This window comes from Vitis riparia, chromosome 17, assembly GCF_004353265.1.
Source record: "Vitis riparia cultivar Riparia Gloire de Montpellier isolate 1030 chromosome 17, EGFV_Vit.rip_1.0, whole genome shotgun sequence".
NCBI lineage: Eukaryota > Viridiplantae > Streptophyta > Magnoliopsida > Vitales > Vitaceae > Vitis > Vitis riparia.
This window is the reverse complement of record NC_048447.1, coordinates 8,228,386-8,254,634: the sequence shown is the minus strand read 5'-3', so window position 1 is coordinate 8,254,634 and position 26,249 is coordinate 8,228,386. Positions and strand designations below refer to the sequence as shown.

General features: G+C 34.5%; 3 protein-coding genes across 5 annotated transcripts; 2 read left to right on the top strand and 1 right to left on the bottom strand.

The window, feature by feature from the left end:
* The first annotated feature begins 306 nt into the window (after nucleotides 1–306).
* LOC117904534 (E3 ubiquitin-protein ligase RGLG2-like) lies at nucleotides 307–4,918 on the top strand. Of its 3 annotated transcripts, none has more exons than XM_034817192.1 (12): nucleotides 307–486; nucleotides 1,521–1,774; nucleotides 2,149–2,233; nucleotides 2,310–2,450; nucleotides 2,536–2,649; nucleotides 2,752–2,849; nucleotides 3,312–3,391; nucleotides 3,470–3,575; nucleotides 3,724–3,851; nucleotides 3,959–4,139; nucleotides 4,347–4,403; nucleotides 4,487–4,918. In XM_034817192.1, the coding sequence occupies exons 2-12, from the start codon at nucleotides 1,544–1,546 to the stop codon at nucleotides 4,565–4,567; spliced, it is 1,302 nt and encodes a 433-aa protein (XP_034673083.1). In that variant the 5' UTR covers nucleotides 307–486; nucleotides 1,521–1,543; the 3' UTR covers nucleotides 4,568–4,918. The 3 variants fall into 3 exon arrangements, with proteins under 3 accessions (XP_034673083.1, XP_034673082.1, XP_034673084.1); XM_034817191.1 differs by having other exon boundaries at nucleotides 307–519; XM_034817193.1 differs by lacking the exon at nucleotides 307–486 and adding an exon at nucleotides 566–686.
* Nucleotides 4,919–5,067: 149 nt separating this feature from the next.
* On the top strand, nucleotides 5,068–7,477 carry LOC117904533 (aldehyde oxidase GLOX-like). The gene has a single exon (XM_034817190.1). The coding sequence runs from the start codon at nucleotides 5,544–5,546 to the stop codon at nucleotides 7,335–7,337; it is 1,794 nt and encodes a 597-aa protein (XP_034673081.1). The 5' UTR covers nucleotides 5,068–5,543; the 3' UTR covers nucleotides 7,338–7,477.
* Nucleotides 7,478–9,278: 1,801 nt separating this feature from the next.
* On the bottom strand, nucleotides 9,279–10,622 carry LOC117904536 (proline transporter 1-like). Its single transcript, XM_034817194.1, has 2 exons — nucleotides 10,292–10,622; nucleotides 9,279–10,206 (listed from the first exon to the last, which is right to left on the bottom strand). The coding sequence occupies exons 1-2, from the start codon at nucleotides 10,538–10,540 to the stop codon at nucleotides 10,057–10,059; spliced, it is 399 nt and encodes a 132-aa protein (XP_034673085.1). The 5' UTR covers nucleotides 10,541–10,622; the 3' UTR covers nucleotides 9,279–10,056.
* Nucleotides 10,623–26,249: the final 15,627 nt, after the last annotated feature.

Sequence of the window (26,249 nt, the reverse complement as noted above, 5' to 3'; positions counted from 1 at the left end):
TTTTATCTTCAGATATTTAGATAAAATATTCAGATATTCAAGTAAGAAAAGTCAAAGAGGGACACCATCTGAATTTCACTATCACTTATTTCTTTTTCAGGCCTTTTCTTTCATCTAATCTTTCACCCTCAATACATAAAAAAAAATGGAAAAATGCAAAAAAATCCAAATTCATGAGGGGGGGGGGATTCCATTCCCCAAACCTACCTTCCACGCAGTAATTAAAAAAAAGAAAAACAAAGCCAACAGGGATGAAGGGATGAGGACTAAAGGAGAGCAGGTTCCACAGTGGCGTACGGCTGTCACTATCACCAAAGAGAAATACTATCTTCTTTTAAGATTGGAAACTTCCCCGAAACCAACCTCCTAACATCATCACACGCCGCTTCAAGCCCACTTTCTACTGTATCAACAGCCACGTACCCACCGTTTTTTCTTCTACGACCACTGACTTCATGTTGCAGAGTTTCAGTTCTTCTCTTTGAGGTGACTTCTGATGGTCTACTATTTCTGCTAAAGGTTCATATTCCTTTGTCGGTGTTCTGAATTTTTGTGATTTATGGTTGTTTTGTCCCGGGGAAGTGTTTTTCTGGAATTATTTTGGGGGGAAACAAATTGGTTTTGAAGTTTTTCTGGAAATGCATCACTTGCTTTAGCTTCTGGGTGTTTTTGGATCTTGGGTGTTGGTAAGAGGGATTGCGTTGTTGAAATGACTTACTTTTTACGAAAGAAAGCCGATCTGGGTTTTGATTTCAAGAGCATTGAATTACTTGTATGATGTTGGCCTGACAATATATGAGATGCTGCCATAGACATTGCAAGGAAATTCTCAAATGTTTCTTGAAGTCTCTGAATTTACGCTGATGGATTCTTATCGTGTGTTTGAAAATTCCAAAATTTATTCTGTGTATTCCGTGAATCGTGAATTCCTGAATGGTCTTGATGCTAGATCTGCAATATGTTCTTGAAACACTTTTTTTTTTTCTCTTGCTATCAGCTTGATTGAACGTTTCTCAGGATTAATTCCCTCGTATTTTTCCAACTAAACCCCCACATTGTAAATATTCCTATACTGAATAATCTCACTTCTAAATTTTCTGCTATTGCTGAACATACTTGTAGTGAAGGTCTATTTAATTCTCCAATTATTGAGTACAGGAAAGAAGAGAGAGGTGTTAAAAATGTGGGCTTTCTCCTTTTCTTAAGAAGGGAGCATGGTCTTCTTGACCTTTTTGTGAGATAATCGTGCTGATTTTAGTCATTTTAGTTGTAAATTGCTGTTAGTTTGTATGGTAGTAAAGTTTCCACATGGTTGTATGGAGACTTGGGGTCAAATCCTTCTTTCACCAGGATAGGAGCTGGGGGGTGTTTAAGCGTCTGTGGAGGACCACCCAACTATGTAGGGATATGGGCCCAATTTTAAGGACCAAAATCGTTGGTTTATATCATTAGAAGCCGTTTACTTTAATTTCAGAGCTTTTATTTGGCTATTCACTTTTCAAAATTTTTGGCTGTTGCAGAATCTCCATAAATTATAGAGTCGATGGGTGGGAAAAGTTCAAAAAGATCAATTTCGAGACAATCTTCACATTTAGGGTCTAGTTCATATTCATGGGGTCATCATGACCAGTCACAGATACCATATGCTCAACCAGCCCCAGGCTACCTGCCACAGCAGCATTATAACCATCCACCTCCAACTTATGGTGGCCAGAACCCTGGGTCCAAAAGGAAGTATTCAAAAATAGAAGATAATTACAATTCCCTGGATCAGGTGAGAAGAAATGTTCTTTGTTTTGTCTTTCTTTTTGATAAATTAATGGGTATAATTTCTGAAATTGAGAAGTATGGCCAATCTGTATGATGCTGTTATGATGCTTAGAATGCCCGCTCACTAGGAATATGTCCAAGGATCTTGGCATTCTAAATAAGCGTTGTGTACATCAGCATTTCACTGCTCTTGTTTATTTCTTTTTTTTCTTTTTTGGTTAGTCAAGCATTGGCTATTGTGATAATATATCTATGATCCTTCAATGTTAGAAAATCCAGATAATTCAGTCATATGAATAATGCTTTGCCAATGATACTAATTGTATTTTTTTATCCCTAAGAATAATGATGTTGTTCAGTTCTCTTGTTTCCCCACAGGTTACTGGTGCCCTGGCACAGGCAGGCCTGGAGTCCTCAAACCTCATTGTTGGCATTGATTTCACAAAGAGTAACGAGTGGACAGGTTTGCTGTTTTCCGAGTGCCTAGAAATCTATTTACCCATTAAAACTGTGACAGACTTACCTAGCTTTGTTATCAGGTGCAAGATCATTCTATCGGAGAAGTTTGCATCATGTTGGAGATGATCAAAATCCCTATGAGCAAGCAATATCAATCATTGGGAAAACATTGTCTAAGTTTGATGATGATAACTTGATTCCCTGTTTTGGATTTGGAGATGGTATTTTCTCAGAAAGATTTGTAGCAGTTACTTAAGATTTATTCTCTTAATGACTCAGATTTTATTTGATTCCATACATTGACAGCATCGACGCATGATCGAGATGTCTTCAGTTTCTATTCAGATGAGAGATTTTGTAATGGATTTGAGGAAGTCTTGAAACGCTATAGAGAATTAGTCCCTCATCTACGACTTGCAGGTTGTGATTCAATTTCTTTATTTTCTTTATTATGCCTTTTCTGGTTGCTTCTTTCAGCTTCTATTTTTGACACCCCTCTTTTTTTCCTTTTTCCTGAGACAGGACCAACATCTTTTGCTCCCATCGTTGAAATGGCCATCACTATTGTTGAGCAAAGTGGTGGCCAGTATCATGTTTTATTGATAATAGCTGATGGTCAGGTATTTCCATATCTTGTCTGGATGTTATTGGTGTCATTTGGTTTTTTTGCTTTCTTAACATTAATTTGCATGATTAACGTGGACACAATTAATCCCTGATTTGACAGCACACATGTTTCAAATGAACATGGTCTCATAGTTTCAAATGCTGCATATAAGGTGAACTGTTGTCCTAGTATTGAATAAAAACCAACTTGAATCTCTTGCAATTCATGAGTTGTTTTCAGGAAGCCAAAATAATGATTGCTAAACAAAAAGGTAAAAATTGCCATGTTAATGTTAAATCTGTAAGGTTGGTCAAAGAAATCAGAAGTATTACATGCAATAAATACAGTATCAACTGGCTAAAGTGTAACCACATCCCAATAAGCCACTATAGCTGGATTGTCCACTATGTGTGTGATTCTTCTACTGCAACTTCAGATTGGGCATGTAAATCCATTCAATTATGGATTGTAATAGGTGACAAGAAGTGTAGATACTGAGCATGGCCAGCTAAGTCCTCAGGAAAAGAGAACTGTTGAAGCCATTGTGAAAGCAAGGTAAATTTTAGGTTGATTCTGTTTAGTGATATTTCTTTACCAAAACTCTTTCCAATATGCCTTTTTTCCAAATTTCAGTGAGTATCCGCTGTCAATAATATTAGTTGGGGTTGGAGATGGACCATGGGATATGATGAAGGAATTTGATGATAACATGCCTGCCCGAGCCTTTGATAATTTCCAGGCAAGTATTACTAGGCAGCAGTTGGACTTCATCTTTGCTCTTATTTTGGAATTAGATCGTTTCGTCTTATTTTCAGTCGATGCATATTCAAGAAGTATTGGGTGTATGTGTGGTGTTTCAGACCTCTTTTTATTTGTTTTCCTTTCAGTTTGTAAATTTTACAGAGATTATGTCAAAGAATATGGATAGATCCAGAAAAGAAACAGAGTTTGCTCTTTCAGCCTTAATGGAAATACCCTCTCAGTATAAAGCAACAATGGAGCTTAATATATTGGGGTAACAATTTAACTTTTCTGGACTTTCGGCGCTCTGCTATTCCATTATGGGCAAGGCCTTAATTGCAATTTTTATTTATGTATTTCTTTTTTTTCATTGCCCATCAGTTCTCACAGGGGGAAGGCTATAGACAGGGTCCCTCTCCCCCCTCCTCTTTATGGTGCAAATTCTTTCAGCTACTCAAAACCTCCGCAATCAAGCAGCTTCCAACCAAGTGCACCTTCCTCTGATCAACATAGTGCATCAATTCACACTTCTGCACCTGCAAGTTCATTGGCAGATAATAATGTATGCACACTCCTACTTTCCCGAAGACTGTATCTGCCTACTCTCTTAATCTCTTTTCTTTATTATCCTAGCACTAATGCCACTGAATCAATACTTTAGTCAGTTTGATCCATATATATATATATTCTTGTTATGAACCTTGTGATTTGTAAGATCTTGAATCAATGTAAAGAATATTGATTTTTCCCTTTTATGCCTTCCTGACAGGTTTGTCCCATTTGTCTTACCAATAAAAAAGACATGGCCTTCGGTTGTGGGCATCAGGTAATAAGATGTGCATCTGTATTTCCTTTTTGAAGCATCAATGAAAGAACAAACCTTAGAGGTAGTGTTTTTTTTATTTGCAGACATGCTGTGAATGTGGACCCGACCTTGACTTATGCCCCATTTGCCGGAGCCCCATCCAAACTAGGATAAAGCTCTATTAATTGGTATCTAGTCTTCTCGGGGATGCCAAACTGCTGTAAGCTAAACTTCTCAGACTGCAAGTTCTTATCAAGTCCTCCAGGCGATTAATGTGGTTTTGGATGCTGATGAATTCATGATTCAGCCAGAATAAATTCTCTACTCTGTACATATTTATTAGTTTGTTGACCTATAGGCATGTTTCTCGATACTTAGTGTGATGATGTTATGAACTTGAAGTGAGTTACAGAACATTCTGTTGCAAATGTCTGGTTTGATAGTTGAATTAGGATTCCATTTTGACATCAGAAACGCTGTAATAAGCCTATAGTTCACCAAATTGAATGATTGGCATCCTTATTTCTGAACTCCAACTCTAAGTTTCTGTATATTCACTTTCTGGGAACATGGGCCATATCAATACTAGGCATGCTTTTTATTTTCATCCAGAAGAGTTCGCTCTCTGGAGAGAATCTCTTGCATCAAGACCAGTGATTGGAGCCAATGGACTTGGCATATTGAAGAGGGATACACTGATGAGATCTTGAATGAGGCCTTAAAATAATATTATACCAGGTGTATAGCATATTAGCACCATGATCATTTGCATAACTAGGTGGGCCTAGCACATACCTAGATGGAAACTGGCCCTGATTTTGTTCCATGTTTCTTGAATTCAGGCTGCTTTTGGTGAACTCCAACAGAACATGCTCTTGGTACATCTCTGCATTTTCTTGTCCTGAGGCCATGAGGAAGCAAGTAATCCAGTTTATTAGCTCAACCCACATCTCATGATACCATATGCTTCTACTTTATATGGCTCTTTGTGGATTTCCCTTGATGGAAAATAGAATATCCCTGAGTTCATTTTTATTCTTTTCATTTATTTTTTTGAGTTTTATATTGGAGAAGAGGAAGACTAGGAGGGCGATTCGGTTTGTATCAGCCAAGATTCATTCCCCAAAAAAATGGGAGATCTTTTAGGTGACTCCAGAAAGCATGACTCCCATGCACTTCGGATTCAACCAAACACACTCCAGTATAAATTTTAGCTTCTTCCTCTTCTTCTCAATGCCCATCCCTCTCTCAATGGAGGACAAGAAACACTTTCCTCTTGCTTTCAAGCTCATGGTTGTTGTGCTTTTTTTGTTATTGCATTGTGTTTGTTTTTGCACTGCAGTTGCAGGTTCCTCAGGAGGGAAGAAAGGGAAATGGCAGCTTCTCCTGAACAACACTGGTGTGGTGGGTATGCATATGGCCTTAACCCATCATGGCACCGTAATAATATTCGATCAAATTGGAGTGGGCCAGTCGGGTTATGGACTCCGTCGAAGGTATAATGGAACAAGGTGCATGAATACTCAGCATGATTTGACAGACTGGTCCTGCTTTGCTCACTCTGTTGAGTATGATATGTCACTTAACAAAGTTAGGCCTCTAAGGCTTGACACTGATCCCTGGTGCTCTTCAGGTTCCTTCTTGAGCAATGGAACCCTTCTTCAGACGGGTGGATATGGCAGGGGTTCTCGTAGAATCCGGTACTTCCGGCCTTGTGAGAATGGCCACTGTGATTGGAGGCAGTCAAAGACATTGCTGTCTGATGACCGATGGTATGCTTCAAGCCAAATACTCCCAGAGAAGGATAGGGCTGTCGTTGTTGGGGGAAGACAAGTTTTTAGTTACGAATTCGTGCCGAAACTACACTCAAACCACAGATCCTTTGATCTTCCCTTCTTGCACCGGACTACAAACAAAAATGAAGGGGGAAACAATCTCTACCCTTTTGTTCACCTCTCCTCAGATGGCAACTTGTTCATTTTTGCCAACCGGGATTCAATCCTCTTGAACTATAAACGAAACAGGGTGGTGAAGAGCTTCCCTCGAATTCCTGGTGCTGGTTCAAGGAACTATCCAAGCAGTGGGTCATCGGTGATTCTCCCTTTAGACCACGGAGACCAGTTCCACAAGGTGGAAGTCATGGTGTGTGGAGGTGCTGCGTCAGGAGCTCATCAAGCTGCAGGACAGGGCAAGTTCTTGAAGGGTTTGAGCTCTTGTGGGAGGATGGTGATTACAGGAAATACACACAAGTGGAACATGGAAAACATGCCAGGACCTCGTCTCCTAAACGACATGCTCATCCTCCCAACTGGGGATATTCTCATCATCAATGGTGCAAAACGTGGTTGTGCTGGATGGAAGAATGCTGCAGATCCTTCTCTCCAACCTTACCTATACAAACCCAAGAAAACCCTTGGAAGGAGGTTTTCAGTCTTGAAGTCCACGAAAATAGCAAGAATGTATCACTCCTCAGCCATTCTCACACCTGATGGAAGAGTTCTAGTTGCTGGGAGTAACCCCAACAACAAGTACACCTTCAGAAATGTGAGGTACCCAACTGAGCTGAGATTACAGGCCTTTGTTCCAGCCTACATGGACAGACAATACCACAACACAAGGCCAGGCAATGTGTCAATACACTATGGAAGTGGCACTAATGGAGGAGTAAGGTATGGCGAAGGCTTTTCTGTTCGATTCTGGCTGGGGAGGAAGCCGAGCAAGACAGTGGAGTTCAGTGCATATGCACCACCATTCACGACACACTCCATTTCAATGAACCAAAGGATGCTGAAACTCAGGTGCAAGAGCATGGTGAGGGGTGAGGATGGTTGGATCAATGCAGCTCTGGAGGCTCCTCCATCTCCTAATGTTGCACCCTCTGGTTATTACATGCTTACAGTCATCAATGGGGGGATCCCCAGTATTTCTCAGTGGATTAGGATCATACATGCTTGATGTTCCTTTATTTTTCTTTTCTTAAAGTAGGAAAGGGGTAGTTTAGGATAGAGCTTTTCTAAATCTAGCCCCACCAAAGGATACATACAACTTACGTTAAAATGAAAAGAAACCGAAGCAAAGTATATATGTTCCATCAATGTCTTCAGTTGTTTGGTAAAACTGACTTTATCCTAGTAGAATTGGGTGCCATTAATCTGAAGAAGGGTGTGGTGCCAAATAAGCTGGTCAATAGAGGGGCACAGCTTTCAATCAGTGCATTTACCCCTGGTCCTGACAAAGTAGATATTCCAATTGATTATATAATAACAACTGGAATTCATTTCATAAAATGGTTTCAAATTGATAAACTTGTAATCTACATAATTCTATGGGAATGATATCTTTTTAATGTGGTGCCTAAGTTTTAGTGTGTTAGCAAGGACTGATGAGATTGGTGTTGTGCAATCCCCTTAAGGAGGTTCTACTTAGGGGCTTATAGCCAAAATTTACATCTCTGCTATCGACGTTCCCTGGACTTGAAGTAGGCTCTTAGGCTCTTTATGTACTGCCCACATGAGAGCTTGCGTGGACAACAGCACAGTGGCGTTGTACCCATCAGCCAACCCTTCCTGCTCTTCACGTTTGTTCACCATTGATATTAACTGCAATGCATACATTGCTCGTGCTTCAGGTACTACGTTTTTTTGCTGTTAGATGTAATCTACGGTGCCTAAGTTTGCACGCTTACTAGTTGAAACAAAGCTACCATCATTAGCACTAATATAAAGTTGGGTAGCCCTTAAATGGTAATGCCTCCAAGGCTTGAGGGTAACACAGTTGTATTAAACCATTTAAAGAAACCAATGTGCAGGTGAGAACTCACATGTCACCTGAGTGAGATTAATTAATGGCAAAATGGTATAGTAGTTTCAGTACAAGTAACCAACCATCATTACCAACAATTCCAGCTCCCATTGTTTGCATTTAATACACTCAACTAGTTTCTGAAGCTTGTCTCTTGACTTAGAAATTAAAGAAAAACCAAAAACTGTGAGATCCCCGTGAAGGTAAAGGAAAGGGAACCCATCTGTGTTTGCTTCATAAGCTCATCTGGGCTCTGTTTACTTTCTGCTAAAATCATCAGTATCTGCCATTGAAATGGCTTCAGTGACCAAGTTTTCTTATCAAAGGCTCAGAAATGTAGGTGGGTTTGATGAGGATGCAGAAGAGGAGAGAGCATTCAGAAGGATGAGGAATTGGTCAAAGATTAGGAAGTTAACTGGTAAGAAGCGGCCAAGGATCCGGATTGCAGGCTTGAAGAGGTTCTTCAGAAGAAGAAAAGATAGGCTTTTCTCTGCACTTAGGGTCACATGGAGTAAGGCCTTGAAGAGGTTCAAGGATAGCCAGGCTCATATGAATGAGCTGTTCGCTGGTAATTATCTCTTCGCGCAAGTCAGCCCACCTCCTATAAAATGCGTGGACAAGACTTTCATGGGTCATAATCTTCATGGCTTGTCCTCAAGGTACTCTCTCCCAAAATTTGCTTGAACAGCCCTCTCTGGATACAGATTTCTCTAATGTGTGCTCCTGTTATAATGTGGTGTGATGTTAGTTTGATGTTGTTTAATGTTTACACTTCATGGCACAAACTATGGTGGCCTTGATCTACGCCTCTTTATCATTTTTCTTGATAATGCAGTAGATCAATCAGATTTGCATTGTCTCAGCACATCTGTGGTGCTATTTACACCATTAATGTTTCCTTTAATCTACTTATTATTCATGGAGATTACTTAAGAATTTAATTCTCATATTTGGATCATTTCCATGTGAAGAAGCCATGAGTGGCTTGGCCATGAATTGATCAAGTAGTTTGCCGACCACCATCAACAACTTCTACAGGAAATACTTTTGGTTTCTAAAGAGATTAAACCCATCTTTTGAGACACTTGTACTTTAAACGGAGCATCCTTGCTAAACGGATTGCACCCCACATCAGAACACTGTCTGAGCAAATCACAAGGGCAAAAACAAAACAGCCCAGAAAAAGAAAAGGCAAAATCATCAAGCGAATGAACGAGTAAAAACAGAGGTGTTGTGAAGGAAAGCATTGCTTTCGGACATTCATCAAACAGATTTCAGGCAAAATCGGTCGCTAGAAAAACTTCAATATGAAGTAATCCATGATGTGGGTTTATGGTTTCTCCTTCGTAAATCTCGATCTCTTCTTTGAGAGGATCAGATTAGCTGCTTCAATTTTTATACCCAGTCCCAATCTCTCGTCCTCTGTGATAGTGGCCTTACTGCTGGAAACGCAGAAAACTGCAAGACGTCGTTTTGAATTTCTCATCAGAAAGTTATAAATCAAACCGAAGGCTTTTGACTTTCTCCGACAAGTAAATCGTTTTCTTGATCCTTTTCAAAACGTTGTCGCTTACATTTTCCAATCAATCTCCTTCAAAACGGCATCGCCCATTAATTATTTGAAATGGGTTAGCCTTCTAATAAACTAAACCGGCTAAGTTGCAGTTGTATACTATTCGATCTCATCTTCACCATCCATGATCCATCTCATTTAAAACTCAATTGAATTTTAGCAACGAATGGAATTGAACTCTTTCAAAGTCTTCATTGATCAGGCAGAGAAACAGAAGCATATATTGCTCTCCAGCGAGTACAAATTTATTGTAAAATGGCTATATCATATACTATTACACCGGTTAATCAATCTATGTGTTCAAGTGTCTGCAAAAAAATGGTAGTTCTGAACATTGTTAACTATCAACCGAAGAGCAGAGACGGTGGTCGCTACTCCAAGCAGGGAAAAAACAACTATGTTGGCCCAGTGCCACACCTTCTTCTCAATTCTAGCCGTCTTTCCCTCAACCTGTAACAGTGATATATGATGTTCATGATCAATTATTTTAATTCATATGTGGGGTCTTAGTATATATAAATATTCATATATTTACCTTGATGAAGATCATGCTTGGAAAAACAAAGGTTAGGGTGGTAAGTGTGAATGATCCAAATAAGTCGACAAAGTCAGACATGAAGGGAAAGGCTGCTGTCACAAGGGTGCTTCCGGCGAAGAGGAGGGCGCGAAGGAGGAAGCGGCGCTTGAGGTTTTCTCTGGAGTATAATAAGCTCTTATCCGGTCTGAGGAACTTGGTGTCAAGAGCCTCATGGATTGGTGCAGCAAACATCCGATTCACTCTCATACAAGATTTCAATGAAGGAAAAGAAAAAAGATCTAGCTAGCTAGAAGGGAATCGAATTAATAATTAATCAGCAAGAGCACTGTTAAATGCAGCATTGGACAGAAGGGTCAGTCCAAGTATTTATTGTTTGCCTCCATTGTTTAGGGTTTTCTCTCTTTAACATTATCTTTCCCACAAGTTTTTGCTGCAGTTTTTCACACTTTTGCCGCTTTCAAATATTGCAACCTTAGACTTTGAACTATCAAAAATTAGAATGTGATGTTGTATATATAATTTATTTATTTATTTTGAATTTATGACTTCTTTGCCTTCTTTTTCTCTAGCCATGGAATCTAAATGATACTTAATAGTTAGTAACATTGCCATCACAAGTTGGAATTAAATAAGATATGATATGCATAGATATAGACATATGTATGTCCTAAAATTTCATTTTTAATGGGACATGATATTCTTGGAGATTATATCAACATATGATTAATTGGGTATGGACTACATGAGCCTCAAGTAGTTTATCGAATAAATTGATAAGTTGGACATTCCAGACCCACCAAGTGAAACCCATGGTTTCTTGATCATGACTAGGTAAAGTTAAAGTTTCATTAAAGAGAGTTTCCATTGAGTAGAACCTCCTTAGGGAATATAATGTTTTGATGAGGTTGATCTTGAATCACCATCCAAGTATGAATTCCTTGGTTTAAGATAATATTTTTGGTGCAAAAAGTCTAATATATTTTTGGTATTTATTAAATCATGCTCATATTTGATTTGCATAAGAAAAAAATATATAATGAAAAATGTTTATTTAAACTATATATATATTATATTATACCTCAATATTTGTTGTTAAAAAAGTGTTAAATCTCTCTCATGATTACTATTAATTAAAAATCATGCTATAATTTATTATTTAATAAAATATTTTTATTTTAAAACAAAGTAAGAGAAAAAGAAAGCAAGACAGAGATAATAGAATGCACGGGAAAACTCAATAGAATTTCATTAGGGGTCCTTCCATTTTATAGGGACTTACAAAATATATTTATGGATGATCGTTCACAAGTTACCATAATGGTACAGAATCTCATATTTTATAACACTCCCCTTTGGATAATCATAAGAATATGTCTCATTAAAACCTTACTAGGAAAGACCCTATGGGAAAAACCCTAGTGAATGAAAAATAGTACAATATTCTTTTGGATTACTACAATTGTCTCATTAAAAACCTTGTCAATAAAACCCAGTGGGACAAAACCAAGGGAAAAAAAAAGTATAGCGTAGTGATATTCTTATCAATTAGCTTCCTCTCATGTTGACATGATTATATTTTCTCTAGTAGCACAACATGAAGATCTTTGAGTCGGCGTATTCCAATGAACTTCTTGAGTATTGCAGTTGACAATGTCTTTGTGAATAGATCTACTAAATTGTTACTTGATTTTATTCGTCGAATAACAATTTCGCCACTCTTCTAGAGTTAATGAAAGTAAAAGACTTGGGCGAGATATGCTTAATTCTATCACCCTTAAAGTATCATTTCTTAATCTGTACAATGTGTGCAACATTATTAACTAGGTAGCATTACCTCTGATAAAGGGTAGTCCACATGTTTCCATTATTTGCTTGATTGATCTCCACGATATTGTCGTACTACCATAGATAAATATATATATATATATATATATATCTCAAATGTTTCCATCATTTGAGATCAAGTTTTGTGGAGTTCTAAAAGATAGTCAGCATCTACATATTCAAACAATTAAGATTTTGATAATTCAGAATAACATATACCCATGTTATTGTAGTACATGATTGATTTTATTCCAATGTCTCTGAGTTAGTGTAGAATCATATCTCACAAGTAAATTAATAAGAAATGCAATATCTAGTCGTGTATAATTTGTAAGATTCATTGGTGCACCAATAACACTGTAATATGGTACTTTTGGACCAAGTAGTTCTTCATTATCTTATTTAGGACAGAAGAGGTCTTTTTTTCACTTCAAGTGAATGAACTATCATCAAAGAACTTAGTGGATGTGATTTATCCATATGAAAGTGCTTCAAGACTTTCTTTGTATATGTTGACTAATAAACTAATATTTCGTTTGAAAAGTACTCAATTTGTAGGCCAAGGAAAAATTTTGTTTTCTAAAATCTTTCATTTCAAATTTACTTTTCAAATAGTCAACTATTTTTATAAGCTCTTCAGGAGTTCCAACAAAATTCAATATTCCACATATACTATAATAATTGCAAATATTCAACATAATGAATATGTATAGACAAATAAGGTAATACATACATACTTCTCACTTCAAATATTCATTGAAGTGATCGAACCACATGTCTTTGGATTGCTTGATTGATACAAGGATCTTTGTAGTTTAAGTGAGTATATGCTACAATGTTTTGAATTAGTTGCTTCAGGCATTTGAAATCTTTAAGGGATTTTCATATATATATATGCTATTATCTAAAAATCCATGTAAATATGCAGTAACGACATCCATGAGACGCAAATTCAATCCTTTTAAGACTGTTAAACAAATTAGATATCTAAATATGGTTGCATCCATTATAAGAGAATATGTTTCCTCGTATTCAATACTAGGCTTCTGCAGAAACTATTTGGGATCCTCATCATTTCTTATGATGTCAATAACTATTTGGAAAGAAAATATATTGTCAATGACAAGAGCATTTTAATCCTATTTTTCTCCATAAATAAGTAAATAATTGAGATATCATCAATAGAAGCTATTTGTACCTTTTCAGGAACTAATTGTAAAACATATGCTTCTTATAGCGCTACTTGTTTAAAATGTGCCTCTTTAGGGGTTGTTTGAGACTGATAAATCATTTTAATAACTCACTTTATATGCAACTTCTTCGAGAGTGTCACATTTTATATATTTTTCCTTGTGTTTTCCTCTTCTAGGGAATGTAAGCCTTTTTAGAGTCTATCATGCTTCAAATGTGTCTTAGACTCATTATTTAATCGTTCTTTAGAGACATCAATTCGTACTGGAATATTCTAGGTCAGTGAAAGTATTTGGTAGTTGATTTGCAAGTTCTTGCAAATAAATAATCTTTTGAACTTCCAATTCACATTGATTAGTACGAGGATCAAGATAAGTCAAAATCAATGCATAATTTCACATTGTTCTTCTGGAATTGGCTCTTTTCCCCCTAACAGCGAGAAAATTGTTTCATTAAAATGATAATCTGCACAACATGTCATTCTATCTTTCAAGTGTATAGGTAGACTAGTCACTAAATAAAAACTTTTGGTTTTATAATGTACATTCATACGACTTTTTACCCCGAGGGACCAAGTTGGTCTTACAAGATTCTTGTGGATTTAACATCGTATAAAGTGTCTTCACATGGAATCAAATACTATTAGTGACATAGTATAAGTTCTTCTGGAGCCTTTAATCAGGTTTCTATCACCTGATGTAGTATTAACATTGTTTGTAATCAATGTTGTACAATTAATGAGACAAGAGTTTTGTCAAAATAACAAGTCATAAAACATGTCATAAAGACCTCACATTTATGGAGTTGAAGAAATATTATCATAGAGAAAGAGTTAAAATCAATGGAAAAATATCAATCATCGATGATGACTTAACTTAATAAGTTGTGTAAAAGCAATGAAAGCATATATAATACAATAAAACAAATATGGAAAATATAATTTAAAGTTATATATTTCTTAAATATCTCACACATTTGATTTTGTAAATATGGAGCAATTTATACATGAAATAACTATGAAGTATTTCAATAATCAAACTAATTGTAGTGATAGATTAATAATTTTATTCAAAATATTATTATGATTTAAATCAATGTGCAAAAATTAATTTATAAATCAAAATTTCAAGATAACATATTATGATTTAAAACATCTTATTGTCTCAAAACTTTAATTGAAATACTACAAATTCATCTAAACATATATGTAAAGATATAACATAATATATTGAGAACAATAGTTGAACCTATTGTAATTTCAAAATTATTTTTGGATAATGAAATTATTGCATTAATAAAAATACCATATGTAGCAACAGGCGATAATATATATAATTTTATTAACTCAAAAATTTTCAATCATAAAAACATGTTATAAAGAAAATTGACATGCAAAATCAATTTATTAATCATATGACCAAGTCATATATTTCACATGTATAAAAAAAAAATCTCAATTTTCTAAATCAAAAGATTATTGTGTATTAAACAACTAGAATAAAAAAAATACCAAACTATCACCTCTAATACAAAAATATCATACTTTCATGTGATCTGAAATCCCACATCTATATGTAAAATTTTCTACTAATGATAGTATAACTTCTAATAATAGAAATTTATAAAAACTATCAAACACTTACCTATTTGGATAACTTGATGTACAAAATAATAATCTTTTGATAATATGTAAATATTATCTATATGTTTATTATCATAGCTTCAGACTATAATATATTTCATTATAACTTTTAGTTATATAAATTTCATAAAGTTGTACAAAATTGTTAGTTAACAATTTTGTTCTCTATAGCTTCTATAAGAAAGTACATATTAACAACTTTGAAATAATCTTTGATTCGCACAAAGAATATTAATTTTCTTCTTTTCATAACTTTGGGTTGTGAATAATAATAATAATAATAATAATAATAATAATATAACTTCTGGTTATATAATATAAATTTATAATATATATATTTTCATATAGCTTCTGGCTATATAAGTTTTAACAATTATTAATTTACTAACTTTTTCTTCATAGCTTCAAGCTATGAATAATTAAAATTTAAGTTATGTTATAATAACATTAAATAATTTACAATTATGTTATGATATAACTTCTGGTTATATAACAAAATTAAAAAAAAAAAATTATGTATCTTCTAGATACATAGTTATTCATTGACAATTTTGTTTTGTATAACTTTTGGTTGTACAGGGGAATTAGAAATTATATGCATAGCTTTTGGCTATGAAACAATTGTTAATAAAAATTATTTTCCATAATTCTTATTGTGAAAAATAAGTGAATACGAAATAAAAATTAAAAGCCAATATTTTTTTATAACTTTGAGTTATGATTATTTTAGCAAAACAAGAAAATATACAAATTTGTACATAACTTTAAGTTATGAAGTATTTTTTTAATGTAAATTTATGCATAACTTTAGACTATGAACTATTTATGTTTAACCTTCAGTTACATAATATAATTAAAAGAAATTAAAAGTTGATATCTTTCATAGCTTCAGGCTATGATTATTTTATCAGAATAAAAAAATATTTAAATTTGTACATAGCTTTAGGCTATGAACTTTTTTTTTTTTTTTTTATGTAAATTTGTGCATATTTTCAAGTTATGAACTATTCATTGTGTAGATTTGTGCATAACTTCAAGCTATGAATTATTCATTTTATAGTTTTTGGTTATATAATATTATTTTGTATAACTTCCAATTATATTGTATAATTAAAAACAAATAATTATGAGTTATATACATAGCTTCTGGCTATGTATTTGTAATTTTGGATTTGTATATAGCTAAAGACTATGAACTATTTATTATAAAACTTTTGGCCATATAATGTTATTTTATATAACTTTTAGTTATATAATATAATTAAAAAGTAATTAGGGATCTTATGCATAGCTTTCGTCTATGTATTTGTAATTTTATAATTTACTATATAACATCTGGTTATGAAGATTATGCATATTTTTCATAACTTCTGATTATAAAAAATTTTCTATATAACTTTTAGTTATTAAATAGTTAAAATCTATAATTATATGAAATATAATTCACATAGCTTGTGGCTATGAAATAAAGTAAATAAAAATTATAATAATACAATGCATACTATTCATATTTCATTCAAAGAGAATAAGGCTACATACCAATAAGAAATTTCGTAGATGAATTCTTTTCTTTTTCTTTTCTACCTCTAGTATTCTTATCTTTTCATATACTCAGAGCTTCATGATGATAATGTGTTATAATAAATTAAAGTAAGAAAGAGAGAATACAATGCACGGGAAAACTCAATAAAATTTCATTAGGAGTCCTTCCATTTTATAAGGAGTTACAAAATATATTTATGAATGATCATCCAAAGTTATTATAATGGTACAAAATCTCATATTTTATAACATTATTATTTATTTATATAGTTAGAATATTTAAATTTATAAATAAATATATATAAATATTATTTTATATTATATTTTAAAAAAATTTCCTTTTAGATATTTAATTGAAAATTTTTGAATTAAGTTTTTTTTGTTTTATAAAGAAAATGGACGAGAAGAATAAATTTAGGGAGAAGTAAGTTTTTGGGAAACTTGTGTTTTAAGGCCTTCATTTATAAAATATATGATATTTAAACCCCAACTTTATGAAATATGGAAACTAATCATTAATGGGCAGAATAATATGAGATTTGTGCACTCTGTGTTGAGTCAATTTTATTTGCCCAAACTGCCCCCGATGTTTGATGCCTCAGCAGCCAAATAGCCTCAAGGTCATACTTAAAAAAAAAATTGTGAAAATTAATAATTGCAGAAAAAACCACCCGACTCGACTTTGGTTGTCCCTTTCTTTCTCTCTCATTTTAGCAAAAAAAAAAAAAAAAAAAAAAAAAAAAAAACCTTAACTCAAGCGACATTTAACTTTGTTCTCAAAACTTCCGTAGCCCTAAATCTGCATTTTAGTTTGTTAGCAACCAAATTTGAGATTTTCCCTAAGCCAGAATCTCAAAAACTTGCTATTTCAGAAGGTTATTTCAAATCTGAATCGGCCAAAACCTTCACGTCCAAAAAAACCCAACTGATACCCATCTTCCTCAATTCTCAAACTTATCAGTTTTTCTCTTAACATCCCTATTAGGAAAATTAGGCTAATCCAACCTATGGTAATCACCCTAGAGGGGGGGGGGGGGGGGGGGGGGGGTGAATAGGGTGATGGTCTCTTTTCGCAAATTTAAACAAGTGAATGTAAGAGACAATTATATGCAAGTATATAATAAGCAATATAAAGACAATGGCATATAAATTAAAGAGTAGGGAAGAGAGAATGCAAACACAAGAGTTTATAGTGGTTCGGCGCAACTCGGCCTACATCCACTCTCCTCTAGCTTCAATCCCAAGCTTGAGGTTCCACTAATTCAAGGCTTCCAAACCAAGCCTTCAAGCAATACAATTGAATTATAGCTCTAATTCACCCTCTTGGACTTTTGGCTCCAAGCACCCTTTACACTTCTCAAGAAATATCTCACTCTTGAAAAACTTCCTCTCAAAGATTTACAAATAAATGATCTCACAAAAAAATCCTAGCACAAGAACTTTAAGCTCAAATGATACAAGAAAAACTAGGATTGAAGGGTGCACTAAAGATATGCAAGTTTTAGAACAATGGTGCACTAAAAAACACTCTTCCAAGGCTCAAATATAATCAAGAAAGGTTTGGGAAGGTTAAGCTTTTTTAAACCATGAAGATTGAAGCTTTTTTTATAGAAGAGAAAAGCCAAACTAGCCGTTTGGGGGTTCGACCGGTCGAGCTAGGGGTCGACCGGTTGACTAGCCGTTAGCATTTAATGTTTGGCAGGTGACCATTGATCCTCAACCGGACCTCGATCGGGAAGAGAATCACCTCGACTGGGAAGAGAAGGCCACTGGGAGAGAGAGAAATTTTTTGGCCTCCCTCGATCGGTACTCAACCGGATGAGCATAACCGGTCGACCGGTTCCTCAATCGGTTGAACCCGTTGAGCCATTTTTTGGCTCAACACCCAACTTTTTCAACTTAAAACCTTTTAAAACAAGTTTGAAAAATATTTAACACAAGGTTTTAGTTGAAAACATGAAATCATTCAATTCTAAAGATATTTAAAACAAAATAAATCTTGGATGATTTTGGTGCATAAGTAAAGAATGTAATGCATGAAAATCCTAGTGCACCAACAACCTTACAAATAGATCTTATGAAGCTTGCGTCTTGAAAAACACTTCTCTTTGAGATTGTCTTCTTCTTCATGATTTCTCCTTGACTTGATTTGTCTTTATGATTGCCACTTTGGAAATCGTCTTGCCTAATCACACTTAAAATATAATCATTAGTTCTAAACCTTGTTTTGTTATCATCAAAATCAAGATTAACCAAACCTTGGTTTCACAATCCTGATTAGTTGAACCTGTTTGAATTTAAACATCTGGAGTAGCCAAAGCTGATGGTCATCTTCCTAATACATTGAAGTAAACCGAACGAGAGGCATATCTTGTTTTTGCATCATCAAAGTTGGAATTTCGTTAAGGTTTCTTGAAACGAAACTGGAGTTTTCCCTCTTGTGCATGTTTTCCAATTACTCAATCACAGGTGAGCTTTCATTTACGGGTTTGTTTGGATGGTGCGAACATCTTAGGGTTTGAAGTGTTTTATTTTGGGGCTTCTTATATTTAGGTTCATTTTCTATAGAATGAAATATAGGATAAATTATTTTTGGTTAAAGATATGTTCGCATTTAGAGAAAATATATTATTATTATCATTACTATTATTATTTTTATTTGCTTTCCAGGAATCTATTGTCATCAGATTTTTAGGGAAATTCAGTTCATCTGTATTACTACTAGTCGATGGAAATTTTCTTTCAATTTTAATGGTATATATGAGAGTTACTAGTAGTAACTAAACAGATTATTTGTTTGCTCGTTTGTCATTGTTATTGTTTTACTAAATTTGAATACCGATTTCATTGTGTGTATGCTGTTATTGTTTTGTCCTTTGTCTTTGCATGATAGAATTGAATGTATGTTGTTATTGTTATTGTTTTATGAATTTGATTTGAGACATGATAAAATGATAGCAGTAAGCATGTAAAAGATGAATGTTGACAACAAATTTGGGATGAAAAAAAAGTGACAGCATTGTGAAGTGTTGGTCATGCCTTAGTTTATTTGCATATTTTATTTATTTTTGAATTTTTTAATGCGTTGTTGAAGTAAGAATTGGTACGCATTTTTTATGAGTTATGTTTTCGGAACCATGTTACATTCCTAAGTCTTTAAATTTGAGATGAGTATAGTTTTGTATTTGTCTTTTTATGAGTGGAAAACGTATTGTATCTTTGCCAGAAAATTATTTCCGAAAACACTAACCAAACAGTATCAACATAGAGCCTAACAATTCAATTGGTTATAACGTAGTTGTTCCTTCCCGTATACAAGAATAACCATTGGCACCTCCATGTGCTGAACATTCTTGTTGGGCGTATCGAGATCCTATTTAGTCTCCCACTACGAAGAGGGAACTACATTAGTGCTTCCAGTAGGCGATTGTCAATGGCGTTGGAGAGAGCATTGCATGCACATGGAATTCATGTGAATATGGAGGTTTCAAAATTGGTCCATTTACAGCCAAATCTAGTGCAGTAAAAAAAATGGGTAAATTTTGTTCTGGTTGACAGTTTTGGTTGCAATAAAGTTGTAGTTAAAGTGTGTTAGACAATTGATGCATGTGTATTATAATCCAAACATTATGCTCATCTAGGTATGACTATGGCATCTTTGCACTCAAGTACATGGAATATTGGAATGGGGTTACCTTAACACAAGTAGTTGCAGAGGCTAGTGTTGGTTTACACACCGTTTTAATCTTAATTTCCAATTTTGTCAACACTTGCAAATAAATTTTTAATTTTTTGTAGGATAAAATGCATGTTTATAGGTTTCAAATGGTTGTGACATTGCTCCTTAATCAAGCCAACAATGTTAGAGAGAATATTATAAAGGCATGTGGATTATGAGTGGTTATAAGAGCTGAAAATGTCAAATTCAAGTAATTCATAGAATGACATGTAGTTTTTTGTTTGTAAGTGGTGAAGTTAGTTGTTTTATCCCTTTAAGTTTCTCTTCTGTTCCTTTTAATGAATTTGGCCCATGCCAAACTATTTATTCATGACTCTTAAGTTAATATTGGATAACACTATTTAATTGCAAAACTATTGTGTCATACATGTTATTATTTGGTTTTTATAGTACGAAGTTCCCTCTGAAAGAGGTCTGCCTTTATTTTCATTCAAAATGGGATAGTTAAATTTTTTACTAAATGACTTGGACTGTGACACTATTTCCAGGAATTTTTGGATGTAAGATAGTATTAATGTTTGATACAGGTTAGGGCCACATTCTGAGTTTGATTTTACTACTTTAATTTGTTGATTTTGATGGTGTAAATGTGTGTTGAATAGACTAGTTGGTGGTGCGGAAGATGAATAGTAATTTGGTTTGCTTGAGTTTACGCATGCCATGCTTAGATGTATTTCTGGAAACTGAATGGTTCTATTATGTCCATTACTTAAAATGGGGGCCTATCAATTTTTGTAAATGGTTAGGCTAGATTATACTTAGTGCTTATGGCTTGGCATTTATAATTTCATATAATATAACTTAATAAAAAAATTAACATGCAAAACTATTGATTACTACTCAAAAAGAGCATATTTTAGATAATAATTCTCATGAGTTTCATGTCTTTTGAGTAGTAGTTATGCCTAAAACACTCAATTAACATGTTGTTGCCTTTGCAAGAGTTACTAACAAGTTTTATGAAGTTTTGGAGTCATTTCAAGGTATGTTTTTGATAAATTTGTGACAAAAGAGATGAATCAAATTGAAGAAAACAAATAAAGTTGATGATGATCCAAATGCATAATGAAAAAAGCAATGAAATGCACTTGGACCAAGCTTTGGAGCTTAATTGAAGGTGATGGAGATGGATTAAACATGAAGAAATGAGAGAAATTGTAAAGAGGAGCCGGAATAGCATGATTTTCGATTTCGCATGACCATGCGAAATTTTCGCACAGTCATGCGAAATGAAACAGAAAGGAGGTGGCTGCAGCACATAAGGAAATTGTGAGAAAGTGATTTCGGATGACCATGCGAAATTTTCGCACAGTCATGCGAAACGCTCCAGAAGAACGAAATTGAAGCTGTTGGATTTTCCACTTCGCATCATCATGCGAGATTGCTAGGGGCTCGTGCGAAAATGCATTTTCTCCAGATTCCTTGATGAAGAAGCATCCGGAAGACCTCTAAAAAGTTGCCAAGTGTCTTTTTTACCTTGGCCTATAAATAGAAACGAGATGGACTCATTTAAAAACTTTAACTTTTGGATACATTTTCTAATGGTAGTACTTTTCATTCTTCTTCTCTCTATATAATTCTCCATTTTCCTTCAGTTTCTCTTATTTTCTCGGTAGCCAAACATGTCTTGTGAGATCAAATCTTCAAGCATGAGTGGCTAAATCACGCTTTTCTCGGAGGAGGGAGGATCTAAAGGCAAGATCTATGGTGAATTAGAGAATTGAGTCTGAATTGTAAAGGTAATTAGATCCAATTGATTGATTAATTGAAATTTGAGGATTTTTCTCTTCAAATTGTCTTGAATGATTGCTACAATGCAAGCTAGGTAGATTCATCAAATTCTTAATGCTAGATTTGATGATATTGAATAGTTGCATTGTGTGAATCATTGGAAGATAGTTTAAGATGAATTGAATTTATGAGTCAAATTGATCTCTTGGATTAGATTACCTAATTTTAAGAGAAATTAGATCTAGATCTAAAGCTAAATCAAAAATCGGTTTAGATGAAAATTTAGGTTTTCAATCTAACTTGATGAAAATTAGATCTCAACACCTATTCACCATGGAAATTGCTCTCTAGAAAATCCTAACTCCGAGAATCTCACATCTTATTAATTTTCTTCTCTTTTACACTTCATTTTCAATTCAATTTGAGTACATTGCTATCTTGAGATTTTATCATGCAATTTCAAGTAAATTTCATTTGTTCACCATCATTTCTTATCATCTCGTTCAAGCCTTAATTACCAAGAATAATCCATCCTTGTGGACGATACCTAAAAACCACTATGCTACAGTAGTTTGTACTAAAACCACTTTTTGATCGGGTACAAATTGCTATAGAAGAGTGAATTAGGTTATAAATTTTGTTTTGATCCAACAAACGACAAAATCCGAGCGATCAACTATGAAATGTTAACATTTGTTGTTGAGTTGGAGTTTATATTTTGCTAGTAAACCCACTATCAAATCATTAAGGTGTATGCATTTTTCAGAAACATATATCCTATATTTTTCTTTGTTTGCTCTTCTATGATATAAACATTTTCTTTTCTTTTGCTAAATTCGAGTTGTTAGCTCTAGCAGTAACTTTTTCCTAATGCATCGAATGATATGTTGATGAAGCACATGTCTTGCATTTAATTGTCTACTTCATGTACTTATCTTACTTGTTTGCTTCTTCCCTGCTTCCATCCATTTTAAGTGTTCTCACTTCTTACTCACACTATTTGCCTTGGTAACCATGGGTAGGAGCCTTGCTCTTATGGACTTGTTAATTGCATTCTTGGTCATGAAACCATAGGTGGAAAACAGTTCTGAAAGTTAAGCACAAGGCAAATGAAAATGTAGACAATCATGGGGTTTGTAATGAATTCTTGTCTTTGAAGAGGGGATGTGGGTGTTGAACTGATGTGCTTGTATTTTGTGTTGTTTAACTCTGTTACATAGTTGTCTTTATTTTTTTTTTAATTAGAGACCAATGTTTTGTCTTTCATGTAATTAGATTTTGAAATTCTCTAAATGGAGATAAACATAACCTTTTTTTAAGCCAGACTAGATGGATAAATCATGTCTTAAATCCTGTTTTCTGTTTGTCAAGGGGACATCACTAAAATTTCAAGTCCAAACAATTCGTTTATGACCTAACCAATGATCTCAGTTTCGGCACCAGCCACACCACAAATTCCATAGAACTATTATTTATTATTACTATTGTTATTGTAATTGTTCTAATTGGGTGTGATAATCATTAGTGTGGGTCTCAGCACGACTATAACGCTTGTGTGGTTGTTGTAAATTCTATTAGAAATATAGTATTGGTTTGAGCACCACTATTGTGTGTGTACATGTGCATTTCTCACTTTCGGCACACCAGCCACACCACAAATTCCATAGAACTATTATTTATTATTACTGTTGTTATTGTAATTGTTCTAATTGGGTGTGATAATCATTAGTGTGGGTCTCAGCACGACTATAACGCTTGTGTGGTTGTTGTAAATTCTATTAGAAATATAGTATTGGTTTGAGCACCACTATTGCGTGTGTGCATGTGCATTTCAGCCTCAGCACCATTGTGTTGTGTGTTATAAAAACTATTTTTGTTGGTCTCAGCACCCGTATTTTTAGTCATGTAAAATAGAAGTTCAACATGGAAAGGTTTACTTTGGATTTTTGAGCCAAAATTTTTAGAGCAGTTGGAATTTTAGAGCAAAAATTTTCTTCAGAAGACCATGCTCCTAATTGCTCTTGCTTTGGGGCCTATAGTTTAGTTCGTCTTTACTAGGTATCCACTTAAAAATTATTTTAGTTGTTGGTCGGTGGTCCTTTTGTTGATTATGGGTTGGTTTCCGTTACCTTTTCTAGGTACAGAGCGAAGAAAATTTGGGATATGGGACAGAAACTGTTGGAGATGGAGAATTCAATTCAGAAACTGGAGAAACACAACCTCAAAGTGCTGAAAAAATGAGGCAGAGCATGCAGTATTTGAGGAAAGGAAATATGAAAGTAAATTACACTCAAATGACCATGAAAAAAATGTTAGAACAATTTTGGTTAAGATAGAATATGAAAGTATGAATTTTAGCATGTGAGCATGTATATGCCATATGTAGTAAACGAATATGTTTTAGCTACAATTCCTCTGTGTTTGATGAATGGTATATGGGGCGCTGCCTATGCCATTTGTTTGAAGATATTAGGACATGTTTGATGAATTAATATCCATACAGGGGAACTGTGTGTCTGATCAATAACGTTTTTTTCCCGAAAGATTTACTGAAATTTAAGTTATGCTAACTTGATTAGAATATCGTTGCTTTTCCCCCAGGTACTTTGATTTATATTGGAATGAGATGACTATGTTATGCACAAGATAGAAGCATAATTTAAATTGAAAGGATGACAATATTTTTTTGGTTGTGTTTAGCCTAACAAAATTATAGGCAACTGTTAGAACAACAAGAAGGATAATTGGCGTCATGTTTCCATGGTAGCAGTGTAAAGTGCTTCTGGAAATTTTGCAACTGTTTGTACTCTGAAGCCCACCAAAGGGCACAAACCTAATACAAGTTCTGTGAAGCACAAACAGGATCTTGAGGATGGACGATGTTCATAGACATTTAAAGTAACAAAACAACAATAAGACCCCTGAGGTTCATTAGAGTAGTTCTTGAGTTGCAGTAAGGAAGTACTCCTAAGGTTCACTAAGGTAGTACCTAAACCACATTAAGGTAGTACCTTAGGCACATTAAAGTGGTACCTTAGGCACTTTACGGTGGTACCTTAGCCACATTAAGGTAGTTAATCAGGTGCAATAAGGTATGAGATAAGGTCAACGGAATGCCTAACCTATTACTACATAACAATGCTATGCTCAATTAAATAAACTGTCATTTTCAACCTAATGGCTTGGTTATGTATCAAACTAGGATGAAATTGAATGACAAAGATACATCCTATGATTGACCATAGTAGTACCTAGAATTCACAAAGTAACCACAGAGTGTTTATGAAGCTAGTAGTTAGGTTGTGCTCCGTTGCATCATTAAGGTTCCCAAATGTGGAGAGAATGTAGTACAGTTAGGTAGTTCCTAGGGGACATTAAGGTAGTACCTAAGGGAGATTATGGTAGTACCTAAAGGTCGTTAAGGTAGTACTTAAAGCAGATTAGGGTACTACAGTAGGTACGTTGAGGTAGTACTTAAGGGACATTAAAGTTGTACCTAGGGTACGTTAAGGTAGTACATAATGTACATTTAGGTAGTACCTTCAGACTATTATGATTACATTAGGTACCAATTGACTAACCACTTATAACAGGATAAACCAATGCTCCAATCTAGCATGCAATTTTTTATAAAATGTGTCTTTAGTACAAAAGTGGAACATTAATCCAATGTGCGTTAAGGGGAGCAAGTTACATAGGTAAAGTACATGACGATAGTACCTAAAGTGCATTAGGCTAGTACCTAAGGATAACATTCTAGAAATCATTTTAGAACATAATAATCTCATCTACAATTCAAGAAATTGTGTACTGAGTTCAGAATTTCGACATATAACAAATAATTATCAAGTTACAATGGAATTCAATGCCAAAAAGACTTCTATGCTCGAGGAAGCTCCTACGTAGGATTGATAAAGTAAGTACCTAACGTTCGCAAACCAACTACCAAAGCTCCATTAAGGTAATAACTAAGGTTCACATAAGGAGTCCCCATGCTGCATTAGGGTAGTACCGTAGCTACATTTACGTACTATCTTAGGTACATTCAGGTAGCCACATGGCCAATCTGCCCTTTGCCTAAGGTCAAATGTTCACCTATGCCATTACAACATAACAATGGCATGCTCAATTAAGGAAATTGTGTATTATCTACTCAATTCTTGATTCATCTTCAAACTTGGAATTGAATGCAAAAGATACATCCTATGATTGAACACGGGTAGAACGTAGTATTGACAAAGCAACTACAATTGGTTTAGAAAATAAGTACCCAATGTGTGCTAGGG

Bases quoted from the DNA above. Each gene is read 5' to 3' on its own strand.
- LOC117904534 (XM_034817192.1), top strand. From the start codon at position 1,544: ATGGGTGGGAAAAGTTCAAAAAGATCAATTTCGAGACAATCTTCACAT. The intron at 1,775-2,148 runs GTGAGAAGAAAT...GTTTCCCCACAG, and splicing joins ATTACAATTCCCTGGATCAG to GTTACTGGTGCCCTGGCACA. The intron at 4,404-4,486 runs GTAATAAGATGT...TTTTATTTGCAG, and splicing joins CCTTCGGTTGTGGGCATCAG to ACATGCTGTGAATGTGGACC.
- LOC117904533 (XM_034817190.1), top strand. From the start codon at position 5,544: ATGACTCCCATGCACTTCGGATTCAACCAAACACACTCCAGTATAAAT.
- LOC117904536 (XM_034817194.1), bottom strand. From the start codon at position 10,540: ATGAGAGTGAATCGGATGTTTGCTGCACCAATCCATGAGGCTCTTGAC. The intron at 10,207-10,291 runs GTAAATATATGA...TCACTGTTACAG, and splicing joins CAAGCATGATCTTCATCAAG to GTTGAGGGAAAGACGGCTAG.